The sequence below is a fragment of the Thermochaetoides thermophila genome (assembly GCF_000221225.1).
Source record: "Thermochaetoides thermophila DSM 1495 unplaced genomic scaffold scf7180000011819, whole genome shotgun sequence".
NCBI lineage: Eukaryota > Fungi > Ascomycota > Sordariomycetes > Sordariales > Chaetomiaceae > Thermochaetoides > Thermochaetoides thermophila.
Window position 1 is genome coordinate 32,418 of NW_006383035.1, and position 18,712 is coordinate 51,129.

Below are 18,712 nucleotides of genomic sequence, written 5' to 3' on the forward strand. Positions count from 1 at the left end.
GTTTTAACAACCTCCGTATGGCCATGCCCTGCAGCCAAACTCAGCGGCGTCCGGCCTTTGTTGTCTTTCCAGTCTGGATCAATATCCTTTGCACGAAAAAGTAGCCCTTGGACTAAATTATTGAGCCCGTAGACACTAACCACGTGAAATGCATTCTGAGATGGCATCAAACCATGTGACGAAACCCAAGGATACTTTCTGATTTCGGAAAAGATGTTACAAAGTTGTGCCACCATACTGACCCATTCCGGATTTGTCAATAACTCAAGCAGCTGAGGAGTGTAGAACGAACACGCAGATGCATGCTGTCCCCAGTAGTCAACAGCATAGGTAAAGAGAGGTTTTCCAAGTCGTTCATCTGCGTCCTCAATCGTCCTGACAGGACCACCCGAAAAGTCTTTGAACGAAAGGTATGACACGCAGGTATCTGCGATATCGAGGTGGGCGTTTGGAAACCACTGAGTCGAAGTATCCTGGAAATATTCCTGAACTGTATAGTGGACGAGTCGAATGATTTCGCTTTCTTTGTCGATCACAACGAGCCCACAACATGCCGAAAGCATGTCTCCAGCATCAGGGATCGCAGTTTCATCAATCTCGTTCTCACTATCCTTGACAGCCCATGCATACTGAACCTCTATCGTTTTGAGAGGACGTTTGGCGCAGATGATCCAGGATAACACATGGTGGGCGAGTTTCTTGTGATCATCTGGCTGCCCATTGACTCGCTCCATTGCGTCGTTATATGCCTGGTGTAGTAGGGCCAGCTTTGGATCCTTTTTTTGAGAGTTGGTGCGAAGCGTGTCAAGTGTTTCACGGATGCGCTTTGCGCTAACTTTATTCTTCAAGGACTCGAAGAAGAGGTAGGCAAGTAGAAACCTGATTTCGAAGATAAGCATATGCTCAATTGAATCAATGACCCATGTTTTGTAGAAACGATAACTTACATGCCATCTGCGACACTGACAATACAACTAATGATCTCATTTTGGAAGTCCGGGTATTTTGAGACAGCGCGCAAATTGGGCATCTGATTACGCATGTATCTCTCGATATCGTCCTTTTGGGCCACGATCTCAAGGCAGGAGTGCCCATCAAAGGCTTCCACAATATCAGGTAGAGGGCGAGATGTGGCCAGGAGGTTGACATTAGTTTCTCTGGAGTGAAGGCGCTGTAAGGCTTCAATGAACTTGGAACGAACATTGTCGCTCATCTGGCACTCGTCCAGCGCATCAACAATAACGAAAACTCCGCCCTTGTACAAGGTGGTAACATTATGGAACATCTCCTCAAGATCGCTCAACAATGGCTGTGATCTATGCTTCTCGTGTCGAGTATAGGCATCCATGACTGCGGTTGGCGGTGGAAATTTGTTCCTGAGTAGTTGCTTTACGAGATTGGCAATGAGCTGCTCCACCGTTTGGTCCTCGATGCGCCGAAAGTTACAGTATAGGTATGCGATGCCAACGTCACAGCCTGCCAAGTTCCTTTGGAGATAATCGATGACGATGGATACAAGCATAGTCTTCCCAGCACCAGGGATGCCGGGGCAGAATAGAGTCATTGGCTTCTTTGACAGCCTGGTGGATTCGTTAGCTTAAGGAATAATGGGAATGAGACAGGTATGAGAGAAACAAGGACTATACCATTGCTGAAACTGAGGAGATTGTAAGAACCACTGTCCTGTACCCTCTTCTCTTTGGCGCAGAAAGTCGTTTTGTTGTGACGAATAATCCACTGAAGAGAGCCACTGAAGTATTTCATGTTTTTGATCTTATGGAACGGATGTCAGTTCAAGATCGGCCACAAGATTATTACTCACAAACTAGATCAAGGTCCGGACAAACCTGCTTGGTAGACATTGATCGTCTGCGTTTGAACGGAACCAAAAACGGTCCCAGGACCAGTGTTCTGGATGCTACCAGGCTGGAAAGTGTTCTGCACGCCGGGTGTAATACCAGGGGAGCCAGTGTTATTGACAGTAGGGGGATTAGTGTTGTTGACAGCAGCAGAACCAGTGTTGTTTAAAGTGGGAGGGTTGGCGTTGCTGACAGCAAGAGAGCCAGTGTCGTTGGCAACAAGAGCGCCGGTGTTGCTGACCGTAAGGGGGCCGGTGTTGATAACACCAGATCTCTGCCCAGCCTGGATACTAGTACCCTTTAAGTCTTCAAAGTAGGACGTCAAAAACAGTGGAAGCTTTTCGATTATTTTCTCCTTCCACCTCCGAGCCTTATGTTTCAGCATTGGGTCAAAGCACAAGGGTTTGTGGAGTTGCACTTGTTTCCCTAGGTTAGAAAAGAAGCAGGACTTCAAAAGTCAGCTCTGGTCTAATTGCTTGTACTGTTAATATTGAAGGAAAGAGGCACAATGAAAAAGGAATAAGGAAAGAGAGTTGTGTAGAATGCGCACTCATATAGTAAGGGCGGTAGCATAGAGATCTAACATGAACAAGATAACAAATGATCTTAGCTCTAACGCGAACAGGGTGCCTTTGGGGACGATATAACCAGGACATAGTTCAAAAGAGTGATATATGCCTAACCAACCTAACATAATGATAGTGCGGGGTAAGGCTAAATAGTAGGCTCAGGATGCTTCACAGTTGTGTGACCTCGAATTATGATTTGATTCGCGATAGATGCATCCACACAGCGCTGGAACTGCAGACCTTATAAACCTATTGGCTTGGCTTGCCGCCCAATACCCACAAATTACAACAAGGCTTCCCTCCAGGCCCTCAGAAAGGCCGCAAAGCTTGTGATGTCGAAGTGATAACTGCTGTTCGACGTCTAGCATGTATAGTCCTGTGTCACAATGTCATGTGTAGGCTTTAAAACCTGATGCTATAAGGATAGTCAGGAAAGGGCATTGCGTGGACAGATGAAGGTCACTAAGGCGCATAAGTAGGCAGCTTCTGATGGAGCTTGGTGGCCTGGAACACCTACCTAGCTAACTAGTTGGACGGGATGAGCCAGGCTGCAGCGAATCCAATCAGCAGACGCACGGGATTGTTATGGAAAAGCTTCGGTATGAATTTTTGTCCTTCATTATCAAAAATAAATAATTGAAAATACATTTGCTACTATGTCGTAACATACACACACACACACACACACACACACGATCTCTAATGGCGGACTAGAAATGAGTCGTGCCACTTAACAGCAAGCACCAAGGTACCCTCCGTTTCGGAACCGATTGGGCCATTCCAACTTTCAAAGATGCGAAATGTTTGAGGTGCTGAATGCCGAACCTTCCTCAACTGCCGCAAAATGAATTCACGTGATGACATAAACGTCCTGTAAGGTTGAAATCGTTGTAATTACATCCTCCTACGTTACGCGTATTCTCACGCGTGGATGTGTCGTCCTCGACACCTTGCTTGTCAGACCTGCTGCTCTCTGTGAAATATCACCCTCCCCCCCTAAAAAAAAATTCCAAAGTAAATGTCGCCCAAACGAAAACGGGCTCCCACAAGCCCAATCGACGCCGCTCACCGTAAAACTGACGATGACTTCATCCGAGACTACATCCAGCCCAAGTCGGTCTCGTCTTCCCTTGCCTCTCTACCCTACCAACTCCGTGGACTAACCCCTTTTCAGCTCCTCAAGCCCTTTCCCAACAACCTGGACACACCCCCTCACCTCCAAAGTTTATACCATCACTCTGCACAGCTCAGCAAACCTCTCGGAAGATGACTTGCACGGATGCTTCTCCTTAATCGAACTCACCAGCCGGAAGGATTATGAAGCTTCTACCTGGAAATGGCACCCGTCAAAAAAACTGAAGGAAATGCGTGCGCCGGAAATGAGGTACATCCTCGTTAAAGAGCAACATGTAAACTTAAAGAATGAGTGGCAAGCAAAAAGGGAGGTAAAGGCATTCACCTCGCTGATGCCGACTTACGAAGAGGGTGAGCCAGTGGTGTACTGTTATGAGATTCACCTTTGTCCTGAGTTGCAAGGGTGCGTTAACCCTCCGCTCTCCTCCTCTCCCAGCTCGCTCATGAACATGGCTTAGTCGCTAACAGGTGGACCGTAGCTCGGGACTAGGAAAACTCCTCATGTCCTTCCACACTACCATCGCACATAACATGCCCCCCGTAACCAAAGTCATGCTAACCTGCTTTGCGGCAAATGAGCGCGGACTAGCATTTTACAAAAAGTTAGGCTTTTCGACGGACGAGATCTCGCCCGTGCCACGACGTTTAAGAGGCGGGCGTATCTATGAACCAGATTATGTCATCTTGAGTAAGAGGGTCAGGGGGGAGGGAGGGAAGAATGGACAAGGGAGTGAGGTTGGAGGGCAGAAAAAGGTCGATGAGCACAAAGCTATGGAAGAGAGGGATGGTGATGACAGGGAAAGAGGGAGATATTGATTCCCCTTGACATGACTACGTAATAAGCCTAATGATTACCAGCAAGGGTTAGAGGATTCAGTCTAAAAGGACGGGTTTGACCGGCCAAAGGATTGTGTTCTGGACGTTAGAACGCACCTTGCCTTGGATGTTGAATGAGGACAAGAGGGAAGCGAAAGGGGAGTACCATTGAAGGGCAAACCCTGAGCCCACATTGCAGCATCTCATAATTACAACCACCCGCTCCTTAAAAAAAAAGCAGTGCTGCTCTCAAGTCTTCGGCAGCTGATCAGGGCTTCAAAAGCAAAAAAAAAAATGGCAAAAGAAATGCGGCTTGTGTGGATCGAACACACGACCTTCAGATTGAATTCCCGAAGTTTGACTTCAGTCTGACGCTCTCCCAACTGAGCTAAATCCGCTCGCGCTGTCAGCTCCCCTTTAACAGCGGTATGATTAACTTACCGGGTAGACTTCCGGCTGTTAATTATTTGATTCTTCCACGGATAGTAAAGACGCAACAAACGGATAATAAGGGTTGCCTGAACCGATTCTATGGCGTATATAGGGTGGAGAATGGTATACGAAACGCATACACTGGCATTTGTGGTCAGAAGGCTTGATGTCAAACAAGTTCCCAAGCAGTAGTGAGCTCCTTCAAGACCCACAAGGCCTCACTGGCACTCTCACTCCTTTACTTTCCAAGCTTGAAAATAGCCATGCCGAAGGTACGATTAATTCTGTGATTTCATTAACAGTGACTATCCACGGAGTAAAACAATACCTCCTACAAACCAAATGTCCTCATAACCTACTATTCTCGTCTCCTACTCAACCTTCCCCTTTACTCCCCTCCTCCTAACCCACCCTAAAATCTCATTCCACGCCCCCATCAGAAGCGGCACCGCCACAGGCCCCAACAAAGGCAAATACACCGCGACCTTATGCTCATCCGGGAAATACAGCTGCCCGACCATGCTCTTCTCAAAGAATGCCCTTTCTGCAGCCGCCTCTGCTACCCGAGCATGATACAACGCCTCGGGCATACCCAGCGTGTAGCATGCATGACGAAGATGGGAGAGTGTCGTAGCAACCCCGTCGGCGACGGAGGGGGGGATGCTGATGGAGGGGAGGGCAACAACTAGGCGGGCGAGGGAGCCGAGGGTGGAGGAGGCGCGGAGGAGGAGGTCGGCGGAGCGAATCCTTGACAAAGACGAAAGACGGAGGGGTAGAGAACCGGAGTGAGGCGTGCCGGTAAGGGTTAAGAGGTGGGAGGTAAAGGTTAGGAGGGGGTGTTTGAGCTCGTGGGAAGGGAGGTGCGCGGTGCCGGAGGTGAGGGGCAAAAGGTAGACGGCGCCCCATTGTGGGATGAGCCAGGAGTGAGAGCTGACTGATTCGCTTCCACTTGACGAGGGGATGTAGATGGTCTGGTTGCCGATGAAGACGACAAAGTTGATGGTAGGCGCGCCGCCGATGGACGGGGAGAGGGGCCATTCAGCGGCATTGATGAAAGAAGAGAGGTCTTCTTTGGTAAGGACCTGGTTTTGCACGCCGGGAGTGGCATACAGTTGGATCTGGGTGTCAATGGTGAAGTTGTGAATCGGTGAGAGGACGTCGAGGACTGGCTTCATGTAGTCCTCGATGGCCTTCTCAATGTCCCAGCTGCTTGGGGTCGAGCCGCTTGTGAACAGGGAAAATGTAAGGTGATAGGTCGGCGCATATCTCAGGGCGCGAGTGCTGCGCTTAGCAAGCGACTCGGCCACGTCGGGTGCCAGGCCTTGGCCCAAGGGGCGTGGCTCGCCGCTGGAGGGGGACGAGCCATTGGCGGATAGGAGGTACGAGATGGTAGCCTGCTCCTCGGCGAAAGCCTCTCTCAGAGTACTCGCAATGTACGTTGCCAACGTCGAAGACGACGCCGAGGCAGAAGGGATCGCATTCGGGGGGTATGTGACGTGCAGCACAGGCTCGTACGGGTCCAGATGAGCGGTAGTCGCGTCGCCAGGAAGCAGACGGACAGTCAGGACAACGTCGAGGTCGGCACTCGGTGCAGACTGTTTTGCCAGCGACAGGCGCAGGTGGTGTCCGGCGAAGTCGTTCAGGTCGTCAAGGGCGTGCTGGGTTAAGCGGACGAGGGTCTGCGCTTCGTGGTCGTGAAGAGAAGGGGCTTGGACGGCGATGCGGAGAGGGAAGACAGGGCGGCAGGCCTGGCGAGAACAGAGTCAGTATGTAATTTCAATACCATGAAAAAAAAATCCTGGAACTCATACCCGTCCCTCAGCCCAGTCCAGCATCTCCTGCAGCGGCAGGTCAGCCCGGTAGATAGTCGTCGTCTGCCACCATATTGGCAAGCCAAGCAACACAACGATGAGCCAAAATGACAGAATCACAAAGCCGCGCCGGCGCTTGTCGGCCGGCTTTTCCGGGGGCGGCTCCTTCCAGAGCGGCTGCGGGGTCGTCATGGTGATGCAGCCCTCCGCTCCCAGCCTCTGCACCTTAGAAGTCGATGCTGAACCGGCAACGGGATGCTTGATGACACGCGCCGTGACGTTGCCAGGGACGCAAGGCCTGCCCATATCTGGTTAACGCGTACGTGGAGATAAGCAGGCCCTGGCGATAAGGTGAGGTACGTACCAATAAGGGCCCACTCAGCTCTCGGCTTCACATGAGTGATGGGATCATGCATGTTAACAGAGTCCGAGGCAGGGATCGCCGGGGCGTTCGCGTAACGGGGAAGCGTCTTCAATCGGATTCTGCGGTTTGCATTGTTTTCTGCTGTTCAAGCAGCTTAGGCTCAAAAGCTGAGTGCTGCAAGTGTAATATCTGTTCAATTGGCAGGTGCTGGCATTGGTGATAGCTGCGGCGAGTTCCAAGCCTGACTGATGTAAGGGTTCGATGCCTGTCGCATCAGAGTCGAGAGCTCGCTGCGGACAGCACCTGATTACAATCTGCTTGGATCTTTGAAGTCAATGGGCTGCTCAGGGCTTCTTCCACTTGGACAACACTGTCATATCTCAATATCCTGATTTTTTTTTACTTCAATCATCCCTCAGATTGAACAAAATTCTCAGCAATTTCGCCGAAGCTTCCGGCTCACCGTTCTTTTGACAACAGCAAGTTCAGCAACACAACTCCTCCTCACGATAATCATTACCTGGACCTGAGGATCACCTGTTACACAACACACCTACGTTCCAACCCGCCGTTACTATCGCTGCACCTGTCTCGCTACCGTTCCCTACACTCGGCAACTTGCCGTCATCCGCCGCCCGTGATCTCCGGAAATTACTACCCCTGTCGACTGACGCTCCCTTTCCCGTGGGTATCCTGGTTGAGCAGAGAGCAACTTTTGAGTTCGCAACGGCGCTCTGATCAATGCCGCTTGCCCGGGGGGCATCTTTGACTAAATCGCATTCTGTTTCTCTGGATTTTGAGAGCTTCATGCGCATTTGGCTTGGTCAATTGCTACTGGCGCTCTATGAACTGAGTGTAGTCGGGAAATCATAGCTCTGATCCAAACACACATCACACTGATTCACAGTTCGCCATCCACAACTACAATACCTCTGAACAGTTCACCCGTCCTAAACCACAATACCAGTTCACAGCATTTCAGATATGACTTCCCGTAAGTCCTCTTCAAAACATCCAAAACTCACCTCCCTCAGTCAACAGTTTTTCTAACTTCCCCCAGTCCCCCTCTCCATAACGGTCCCCGCGGCCGCAGCAGCAGCCGCCTACCTAAACGCCCGCACCCAACTCTACTACGACCTGCACCTCCTGCGTTCCATCGTCCCCACGCTCGCCCTCAAAACTTGGCATACAGCCCGCGGACGCCTGAACATGTTCTACCGCCTCGAAGACCTCGCCCTCTCTCCCCCCTCAGCCAACCGCATCTTCCTGCGCTTCGAAGACAAGACATATACCTACGCGCAGGCATATGATACTGTTTTGCGGTACGCGACGTGGTTGAGGGAGAATCGGGGGGTCAAGAAGGGCGAGATGGTGGGGTTGATGTGGCAGAACACGGATACGCTGATTTTTCTTGCAGTGGCGCTTTGGGCATTGGGCGCGGTGCCTGCGTTGTTGAACTATAATTTGACGGGGCAGCCGTTGGTACATTGTGTGAAAAAGGCGAGTGCGAGGCTTGTGCTGGTAGATCCTGTTGTTGCGAGCAATGTGACGGAGGAAGTGAGGGCCGAGTTGAAGGACACAAAGTTTGAGGTTGTGACGGAGGAGTTGGAGAGGCAGATGCTATATTGTGATGCGGTGCGGCCGCCGGATGAGGTGCGGTCGGATGTGACGGGGAAGGATATGGCTATGCTTATTTATACGAGTGGTACGACCGGCTTGCCCAAGGCCGCTATTGTCAGCTGGGACAAGGTCGTTGTTGTGGCGGGGTTTACGTCGCGGTGGATTGGGACGACGAAGAATGATGTTTTCTACACAGTAAGCCTCCTCCCCCTTTTTTTCCCTCTTTTCAAAAGTGCTCTCCTTATTGACAATCCAGGCAATGCCCCTCTACCACACAACAGCTATGTGCCTTGGCTTCGCGCACACCCTCGCCGCGGGCGGTACCTTCGCCATCGCGCGCAAATTCTCGACGCGCACCTTCTGGGACGACGTGCGCAAGCACGGCGCAGACATCATCCAATACGTCGGCGAGACCTGTCGCTACTTACTGTCAGCGCCCCCCAAGATCGACCCTCAGACCGGTGAGAACCTGGACACCAAGCACAAAGTGCGCATCGCCTTCGGCAACGGCTTGCGTCCGGACGTCTGGAACCGCTTCAAAGAGCGGTTTGGGATCGAAACCATCGCGGAGTTTTATGGCGCTACAGAGGGGAACTTTGCGACGTGGAATCTGTCGAGGAATGAGTTCAGTGTCGGGGCGATCGGACGGGCCGGGTCGCTTTATAACATCATCATTGGAAGGACGATTGCCGTCGTGCAAGTCGATCCGGACACTGAAGAACCAATGAGAGACCCCAAAACCGGCTTCTGTCGCCGGGCACTTCTCAACCAGCCCGGCGAACTGCTCTTCAAACTACCCCCTAAAAACGTCGAGGCCCGCTTTCAGGGGTACTTCAAAGACAGCTCCTCGACCTCGAAAAAGATCATGCGCAACGTTTTCAAAAAGGGCGATGCCTGGTTCCGGACAGGGGATATGGTCCGTTGGGACGGCGAAAACCGAGTCTTCTTCTCCGACCGGCTGGGCGACACATTCCGGTGGAAGAGTGAGAACGTGAGCACCGCCGAGGTAGCACAAGTCCTGGGGCAACACCCCGCTGTCTTGGAGGCGAATGTCTACGGGGTGAAACTTCCCCGTCACGAGGGTCGTGCTGGATGTGCGGCCATTGTGTTTAAACCCGAGACGCTTGTCGCCGGCAAAGAGAAACCCACGCCGACGGAGGAGACGCTGAAGAGTTTAGCTAGTTATGTGAGGGAACGGCTGCCGAAGTATGCGTTGCCCATATTCATTCGGGTCGTGAAAGGGGATGCGATGCAGGCGACGGGAACGAATAAGCAGGTGAAGACGGTGCTGAGGCAAGAAGGCGTTGAGCCGGGGAAGGTGACCGGGGGTGATGAAGTGTATTGGTTGAAGGGGGAGCAGTATGTGAGGTTTGAGACGGGCGATTGGAGGGCTCTGGAAGGGGGACGGGCAAGGTTGTGATGGTTTGGAGAGCCGGTCATTTTCGTTCGTGGATTAGATGTTGACTTTGTCCCTAATGGGTTATTTCTTCGCTCGAATTAATGTGTATATTGAGGTCGGCGACGGTGTATACTATTACTCCTTCAGCATCCTACACTGTACCCAGCTTACTTACTCGGTATTCTCAGGAGCTCTCGGAGAGCTTCAGTTTGCTTGTGGTCAATAGACGCTGCATCGGCTGTTTCTGCGCAAGCTGGCTTTAGGATAGGCCCCTATGCATGGTTGTGTGGGAGACAAGTGTAGCATCGGCTGGCGACGGAGTTCGCAGCTCAGGTACGGAGTTAGGATGGAGACGGATACGGGACGGAGTTATCTTTGGCTTTTACCCGTCGTTCCATCATTGTCATCCTTATTCCAATAAAAGAGTGCACCCGGATTACACATGGCTTCCATCTCATCTCCTGATGAGATGTTCTCCGATCAAAGGCAGTTTTCCATCTTAATTAAAATTCCAGTGGCCATGAACCTGACTCTCTGATCCCCGGATTACGGATAAGCAATATGGATATCGGCGGCGAACGGCTGTCGGGCGCCGCGATCATGCCACGTCTATGTCAGGCCTGCTGCTGTTCGCCCGGACAGCAGAAAAAAACAAGCTGTCCATCCACAGCCCATCAAGGTTCCCGCTCACAACACTTTTGTCAGAGTCAAGACCAGGGGGGGGCCGGGTTCACGTTGCTTGTTGCCCGCTGCTGCCTCTGCACCAACTTGATTGCGACAGAACTTGGCTTGATTCTCTGGATCTCAAGTGATTTACGCTTTTGCTGAATGGATTGATGAACAGATATCCATCGTCCTGGCGTTCACCCTGGTGTTCTTCCTGTTCCGAGCATTCCTTTGGCCTTGACAAGGGGCCATCTCAAGAGAGGGGTAGTAACTTTTAACCTCTGTCGAGCAAATATGACGTGATGGTATCTGCACCGCCCTCCTCGCTACCTTTTATTTCTTCTTCCTGTCCCAACCTCCATCCATTCACCTTAGTCCCAATAAAAGATGAGAGAGGATGCAACCCCCACAGTGTCTCTTGTCCAAGAGTGAGGTGCGTCGCTCGCGACAGCAAGCGCAAAATGACATAATAGCAGGCGGGCAGCGGACCCACAGCCAATCAGCGGAGCCCGCGATCGCGCAATTGGCACACCAAGCCGAATTCGGCTGGGCGACTCTTGGGAGGGGGAGGGGCAGAGCAGGAGCTGCTGCGGGTGGCCCCGCGTCATGGAGTGGCTTGACTGGACTGAGGATGGAGGGGTAGGTGCCCCGCTTTGGATATTTTGTTAGTGAATCTTTTGAGAGACTTGTCTTCGGGATGATGTTGAAGGAGCGCTGAAAGTGAAGGCCGGAAGCAACACTGATGATAGAGAAATTATGAAAAGCAAGAGATTTAGGTTATTGGATCTTAGAGACTTTGATGCCCGTGGTATAGAGTTCGTGAGCAGATCCATGGACACAAAGATCATTAACAGAATATATGCATGTCTTGCGTAGTGTAGCATACTGTGGGAGCCCCCCTCCATCCAAGAGAGCCCATGAAGGCCAAGCAGTCCAATGGCGCCTCATTAATCCAGACCTGGCGCATTGGACATCCACTGCCACGGAGAGAGATGCGCATATCCAGCTCGGCGACCAACTCCTCACGCCTCACAGCTGGGAGTGACGAAGGTCCAAGTGGCTTAGGTGGGGTCATCACGTCCCCGTCCCCGGGGGAACGACACCCGTGGACCTGGCCCGGGCCTGGATTTGAAAGCTTAAAAAGACCCTTCTGCCCCTCTTGGTTCGACTTACCTGTGATTCTTCCTCCTCTTCATCTTCATCATCAGATTTCCTGCTGCACTGCCAAAAACTGTCTGACTGGCTTTTCTGTATTCCCTTTTGTCAGAGATACCCCCTTACTTCACACGTAGTCACAATGGCCACCGAAGTTGAGCAGCCTCGGTATGTCGTCATCATCTCATCGTCGAGAGCTTCGTGCTTGTTGCCATTCGTATCTCCCATGAATCCAGTACTAACTGCCTGCCAGCCTCCGCCTGGGCTCTATCGCCCCCAACTTCAAGGCCGAGACCACCAAGGGCCCTATCGACTTCCACGAGTTCATCGGTGACAGCTGGGTCATCCTCTTCTCGCACCCCGAGGACTACACTCCTGTTTGCACGACCGAGCTCGGCGAGATGGCCCGCCTGGCCCCTGAGTTCGCCAAGCGCGGCGTCAAGCTGATCGGCCTCTCAGCCAACACCCTCGACAGCCACGAGGGCTGGATCAAGGACATCAAGGATGTCACCGGCTCGCTCGTCGATTTCCCCATCATCGCCGACAAGGAGCGCAAGGTCGCCTATCTCTATGACATGTGAGTCTCTTTTCCCTTGCCTTGGAAGTTGAGTCAAAGCTAACGGCTGGCAGGATCGACTATCAGGACACGACCAACGTCGACGAAAAGGGTATCGCCTTCACCATCCGTTCCGTCTTTTTCATTGACCCCAAGAAGGTTATCCGCACCATCCTTTCCTACCCCGCCTCGACCGGCCGCAACAGCGCCGAGATCCTGCGCATCATCGACTCCCTACAGACCGGCGACAAGCACAAGGTCACAACCCCGATCAATTGGGTTCCCGGTGACAAGGTCATCGTTCACCCCTCCATCAAAACCGACGATGCCAAGAAGATCTTCCCCAACGTCGAGATCGTCAAGCCCTACCTGCGCTTCACTACCCTCCCTGAGGTTGACTAAGGGGTTATGGTGGCTTGTGTTTTGTAGTTAAAAACGAAAATATACCAACAAAAATGTATTTGAGAGAAAACGGGGGGGGGGCGCAAAAGAGCCCTGACTCCTGCTTGGGTCGGATACGGGTCAGATAATGGTACTTGAGTTATGAGCTTTATTCATGCAATGGGATATGAGATATGATACTCGATATTTGTGTCTGGCGTGCGTTGCACCATCTGTGAATTCGTCGGTGCTTGTATTTAGAAACGGCGCCCGAGGGACTCGTTTGCCAGAGGGAACTTCTAAAGTTTGTCATCTCTCGAAATCCAATTGGTTGGTGTTTGCTTGTCTTTGTTGAGGCTAAATTTTATCCCCTTCTTGACAATACAAATAGATGTCGATTTCCTCGCGCCAGTCTCATCTTAAATTCTGCTTCTAATATATCCCATACTCATTTCTTCTCCCCAGTTTCTAGAAAACATCGAGAGCAGCCCGGCTCCTAAGAGGAGAAACCATGCTGCCGTGGCTGCTCAAGGTCATACACGCGGGCCATTTTGTGGTCTGTGCACAGCGACCCCACAATGAATGTCAGGGACTTCCTCGGATGCTTGCCCCCATTTCTGCATTGGCGTCTTTCCCTCTTCTCGGTGGAGTTAAGACGCCCTGTGCAACGGACCAACTTTGCCTGAACCACCGGCATGGATAACAGGCCCTCAAATCATCAAAGGGTCCATTTGGGCACAAGTATAGCCCCTGGGAGAACCAATACTATCGCAAGTCCACCAGCCTCGCTGTTCTTCTTAGACAGCACGATAAATCAGATCGAATAGGCAGCAAATTAGCATTGTTGTGGTCGCAATCGTCGGTTCCACTGTTACAGGTTACTTACTGCATTCCTCCAGTCTCGACGCTGCAATACATTGGACCGATACGCCGCCATCTGAAGGACCACGGCGCTACGACCAGAGCGAGAGTAACTGACTGAGGCCAGCCATCGACCCCGCGTTCACTCCAGCAGTTCTCCTTTCATTTTTCTCATCACATCCCTATTGCCGCGCGCCCACGCTTCCGGCCTGTTCGTCCCAAGACACCGTCCGTGCGGCTGCTGCGTGCTGCAGGCGTTCTTCTGTCAGTCGCCGATCTTACCCAGACGCTCTTCTCTACTCACTCATCAAGCCTCCCAATCTCCATCGGCTGTGTCACGGGCGCGGGCGTGGGCGCTGCACGATTCGTTTGACCGCCATCGTCCCAGGGCTGCCCCGGAAATTGCACCGTTGCCGTTACAGCACGCTTCTGCCTTGTCTTCCTTGTTATCAGGTACGCTGGTGCTCCTTTTCATTTCTGTCGATTTTTATTCTCTGGTGATTTTCATTTTTTTTTGGTTGTTGTTAGCTGCTGTCAGAGAGGTCCGCGCGCAACGGCGCTCATCTCGGGGCAGCCCCCGAAGCCTTCGTGCTCCCTTGTTGCCGTCACATTCTCTGTGTGTGAGCGGGCCTCATTGGCCTTCTCAAGCCATCCCAAGCAACCCCAGACCCCAGCAACGATCCCGCTTGCCCATATTTTTGCGCACTCATACACTTCCCTGTTCGGTCACGATTGCCTCTGCAAGTCTTACCGTCAGGCGGTCGTGAAAGTCCCTGGCTGGCGAGCCAAGTGCCGACAACTCTCGACCCTGGAGCTTGGACCGCAGCACTGGAACGGGCACTCTGCAACTCTGGCACCCTAAGCCGCCGGCGACCCCGGAACCCCGGCTCTTCCACGTTCTCTTGCTCGGCTTAACGCCCCCGGTATCACCTTGCAGTTCCCGTTTCGGGTCTACGGGTCTACGGGCGCCTTGGGTCGCGTTGCATATCCTCTCTACTACCAACGCCCGCCCTGTGACGTGGTGTCGGGTCGCTGCAGAAGAAATCTTCTCGAGTTTTCGTTTTGTGTGTTCGACTCGGTCACACAAGGCTTGCCAGTTTGGCTGTGCCATGCTGTTTTGTTGTGTGCTTTCCTTCGTTCCCAACGCCACAATCTGTTCAAAGTCGGGCTGGCTGCTTGGAACCTGGAATTGAGCTGCTAGCTCTGGACGCTTTCCTCTGAGTCCTGTCTACGGCACTGAAACATCATGTCTAACTTCAAGCTAACCTTCCGTGCCCCAGGCCAGCAGGCCGACGCGCCAGAGCCATACCCCCACCAGCAACAGCAGCCGCCTGACAGCCGAGAAGACCACTCGCCCACGAGGACCTCCGCCGACTTCTTCAACCCCGCCCTCCACGAGATCAAAAAGATCGCGCCGACGACCCGACCCGCCCACGCTGCTCTTCGCCGGCCCTCCGAGCCTTTCATCCCTACTACCGCGAAGCGCGCCGCCAACTCGGCTCCCGTGCCCCCCAGAGGTGCTACCGCCGCCTATCAGGCGCATCATGCACGCAGCCTGAGCCTCCAGCATAGCCTGTCGAAGCCGCTTCCCGAGCCGCCGCCGCCGGAGCTCTCGCCTACCAGTCCGCTGAGTCCCCTGGCGCCGGCTATCCAGCAAGTCGGGTTGGGGAGTATTGAGGAGAGTATCACGACTACCAAAGAGGAGAATAACAGCAACTCCAATTACAGCAGTAAAAGTAACCGCGCGCAGGCAATGGATTCCCACGACATGAGCAGTGGAGGATTGTACACGAGAGGACAGATGGCACAGATGGCAGCCCACGGTCACGATATGAACAGCCAGGCTGGCCTAGCCAGCTCATCGAGACAGGACGGCCAGGATCAGAAGAGTAATACGTCGCCGAATATGGGCCAAGCGAGGGGTCAGCCTGCTGCTAATGTAGTTGGTACCGCGGGGCCGTCAACCCCGTCTGCGCACTTGGCAGGTCTGATGTGCAATGTGCATCGCACGACGGGCAGAGAACCGCCGCCGTTGGTGGGTGCTACAACTACGATTGTGGGGGATAAGCTATATGTCTTTGGCGGCAGGCTATTGGGGTCTAGATCTCGGCCTTCTCCGGGGTCTCTGAGTTCGGATATGTATGAGTTGGATCTGATCCGGAGACATTGGACGAAGCTGGAGTGCACCGGGGATATTCCACCACCAAGGTACTTCCACTCGATGTGCGCTCTGGGAGATACCAAGATGGTTTGCTACGGAGGCATGTCCGCGGGCCCGGCGATACAGCAGAGTTTGCCGCCGGAGCAGCAGTCTGATACGGTTGTCGTATCGGACGTTTATATTTTTGACATCCCGACTAGGAAGTGGACTTACATCCATGCGGAAGATCCGCCCCAGGGACGATATGCCCACTGCGCATGTATTCTGCCCTCGTCGGCTGTATTTGCCTCTCATCGGGCGCCGCTTTCTGCTCTACAGCATAACCCCTCGACTGGTGCCCCAAATACTGGGCAGCTTGGGGTGTATATTGACGGCACCGGCGGCGCGGAAATGATTATCGTCGGCGGCCAGGACGCTTCGAACCACTACATCGAGGAGATCAGCGTATTCAACCTGCGCAGTCTGAAGTGGGTCTCCACACAGCCCCTCGGCAAGAGCTGTGGTGCCTACCGCAGCGTCGTGGCTGCCCTTCCGCCGTACGTTACCGCCAAGCTGGGCAAGACATACGCCCACGGTCCGCAGAGGGATAACGGGCCTATTAGTGCCGAGGCCAGGGAAGGGGGTTCCAGTATGCTGATTTACAGCAACTACAACTTCTTGGATGTCAAGCTGGAATTGCAGATCCGTGGACCGGACGGAACGCTCACAGAACGGTCAATGAGCGGAACGTACAGTCCCCCGGGTCTGAGGTTTCCCAACGGCGGGGTGATCGACACTCACTTTGTAGTCAGCGGGACGTATTTGACATCCTCCAAGCAAGAATATGCCCTCTGGGCGTTGGACCTGCGCACCATGACATGGAGTCGCATCGACGCTGGGAATGCAGTGTTTAGTCAGGGCAGCTGGAACCGCGGTGTATTGTGGAACAGAAGAAACACGTTTGTTGTATTGGGTAATCGCAAGAGGAGTTTGGTAGACGACTACAACCACCGCCGGATCAACTTCACGAATGTCTGCATGGTCGAGCTAGAGGCGTTTGGGTTCTACGACAACCCCCGCAAGACGAGTCCCATGAGCGGGTTCATCAGCGCCAGTAGTCCGTATATCGGTCCAGGACTGCCGTTGGCGAGAAAGGCGGGGTCCACGGCGGGTGGTAGAAATCACAATCGTGCCGCAGAGGAGTTAGGCGAGAAGGCGCTGGCAATGCGTGAGTTGGCCGATATGGATATCTTGTGTATTGGGGGCGAACGGATCCCAATTAACTCGAGGATTGTGGCAAGGAGATGGGGGCCGTATTTTGTGCAGCTGCTGAGGGAAGGGACCGCGGCGCAGGAAGGGAGTGATGCCGCGACGTTGAGGTCTAATTCGGTATCTGTAGGCGCTGGGAGTGCTGCCATTAGGGGGTCGAATGCGACGATTACGCCGTCGCTCGGAGGATCGACGCTCTACTCGACGGGAAGCAGCTCTAAGGCACCCAGCACGGCTGGATCGATCATCTCTGGCGCGAATGCGGCTGCTGCTTCTGCGGCAGGCCAGATCGACCCAGCGGCGATCAATACCGCGCCAACGCCCCGGACGTTGCCGCCCAACAGTCGTCCCAGGTGTCTCTACCTCCCGCATACCTACCTCACTGTGCAGGCGATGCTGCACTTCCTTTACACGTCGTCACTCCCGCCCCCCTCATCACCGTTGTGCACTCCCCAGATATTGTGCTCCCTACTACAGATCGCTCGTCCATACCGCATCGACGGGTTGTTGGAAGCCGTCGTGGAGCGCTTACACGGCCTCCTAGACAGCCGCAACGCAGCTGCCGTCTTCAATGCCACAGCCATGGCTGCCGGCGGAGGCAGGGGCATCGACGGCACCCTGAACCCCAACTACCATCCCGGCCAGTTACAAGCCGTCGTTGCTGCCGCGCAAGCAGCCGCCGGTGGCATCGACAGTACATCTGGCGATCCGCCTGCGGGCGGCAGCCCCACAGTCCCAACATCTACCGAGCCTCCTCCCACAACCGACTCCTCCGGTACAAGCCTCAAGATCACGACATCTATCTCGGCCCAACCAGACACGAATGACCCCCTCTCCGCAACATCCACCTCCGCAACCTCGGTCTCTGGCTCAGAATGGGAGGACAATACGGAGCACCCTTCTCACTCACGAGACGGGAAAGAGGCGAAAGAGAAGGAGCAGATCTGGAGCGGGGAGTTGAGTAGTGTAATTGGGTTGCAGAAGAGAGGGTTGAGGGGGTTGATGGAGGGGAGGAGGTTGAGGGAGCGGACGGGGACGCAGGGAGGGCAGGGGTTGCAGGGTGTGCAGGGAGGTGTGCAAGGGCAGGGGGGGTTTGGGAGGATTGGGTTGGGGATTGCGGGGTCCTGAGCAGAATGGGGTCTGTACTTGCTAGCTAGAAGGTGAGAGGGGTATGGGTTGCGGTGTTGATGACTGAGATGATCATGGATGGGTCTGGAAAGTCAAGACGATTCTTGTTCATTACTTGTTTGTTTTCTTGGGCGTATATACGTAGGTAGCTAGGTACCTAGGTAACGCTGAGCCTTTAAGTTCCATTGACAAGATACCAGTCGCCGTTTGGTGAAATAAATTGGGAGAAATATATATGTGTGTATGTCTCCTTTATGTCCAAAAACCATCCATCCTGTGCTCTTCACTTCAAGAACCAGAGTTCACTATTGATCTCTTACCAAAGCTCCTCACTATACTTGATGAATTGCGTGTTATTGGTTTTTCTGCCATAGTCTTGGTAGAATCCAGCAAGCAATTACCCCACTCTCAGGATCTCCACATGGTCATCCTCGTACTCTTCCTCCGCAGTCCTCCAAATTTCCCTCCCTAACCCCTGGCGCGAGATAGCGAGCCCGGGTTCAAATCTTACCGCCCGACCACCCCCTCTGGAGGAGACTCCAGTGACCTCCG

General features: G+C 53.3%; 4 protein-coding genes, 1 non-coding gene and 1 pseudogene across 6 annotated transcripts; 3 read left to right on the top strand and 3 right to left on the bottom strand.

Moving 5' to 3' along the window:
* Positions 1 to 166: 166 nt before the first annotated feature.
* CTHT_0047670 lies at positions 167 to 2,244 on the bottom strand (annotated as a pseudogene; the record flags this gene model as incomplete). Its single annotated transcript has 4 exons — positions 167 to 198; positions 293 to 879; positions 948 to 1,596; positions 1,848 to 2,244. Coding segments are annotated over 4 exons (1,665 nt in total).
* A 2,441-nt stretch (positions 2,245 to 4,685) lies between these two features.
* CTHT_0047680 lies at positions 4,686 to 4,776 on the bottom strand. The gene is given in 2 exon segments: positions 4,686 to 4,723; positions 4,738 to 4,776. It is a non-coding gene; the product is annotated as a tRNA-Phe (tRNA).
* A 405-nt stretch (positions 4,777 to 5,181) lies between these two features.
* CTHT_0047690 (uncharacterized protein) lies at positions 5,182 to 7,037 on the bottom strand (the record flags this gene model as incomplete). Its single annotated transcript, XM_006695072.1, has 3 exons — positions 5,182 to 6,558; positions 6,622 to 6,929; positions 6,986 to 7,037. 3 exons carry the CDS (start codon positions 7,035 to 7,037, stop codon positions 5,182 to 5,184), a joined length of 1,737 nt encoding a protein of 578 aa, XP_006695135.1.
* A 932-nt stretch (positions 7,038 to 7,969) lies between these two features.
* CTHT_0047700 (putative very-long-chain protein) lies at positions 7,970 to 10,025 on the top strand (the record flags this gene model as incomplete). Its single annotated transcript, XM_006695073.1, has 3 exons — positions 7,970 to 7,979; positions 8,046 to 8,800; positions 8,862 to 10,025. 3 exons carry the CDS (start codon positions 7,970 to 7,972, stop codon positions 10,023 to 10,025), a joined length of 1,929 nt encoding a protein of 642 aa, XP_006695136.1.
* Positions 10,026 to 11,967: 1,942 nt separating this feature from the next.
* CTHT_0047710 (putative mitochondrial peroxiredoxin prx1 protein) lies at positions 11,968 to 12,783 on the top strand (the record flags this gene model as incomplete). Its single annotated transcript, XM_006695074.1, has 3 exons — positions 11,968 to 11,993; positions 12,079 to 12,402; positions 12,456 to 12,783. The coding sequence occupies 3 exons, from the start codon at positions 11,968 to 11,970 to the stop codon at positions 12,781 to 12,783; spliced, it is 678 nt and encodes a 225-aa protein (XP_006695137.1).
* Positions 12,784 to 14,869: 2,086 nt separating this feature from the next.
* CTHT_0047720 (putative sporulation-related protein) lies at positions 14,870 to 18,160 on the top strand (the record flags this gene model as incomplete). The annotated part of the gene is made up of 1 exon (XM_006695075.1): positions 14,870 to 18,160. The coding sequence occupies one exon, from the start codon at positions 14,870 to 14,872 to the stop codon at positions 18,158 to 18,160; it is 3,291 nt and encodes a 1,096-aa protein (XP_006695138.1).
* Positions 18,161 to 18,712: the final 552 nt, after the last annotated feature.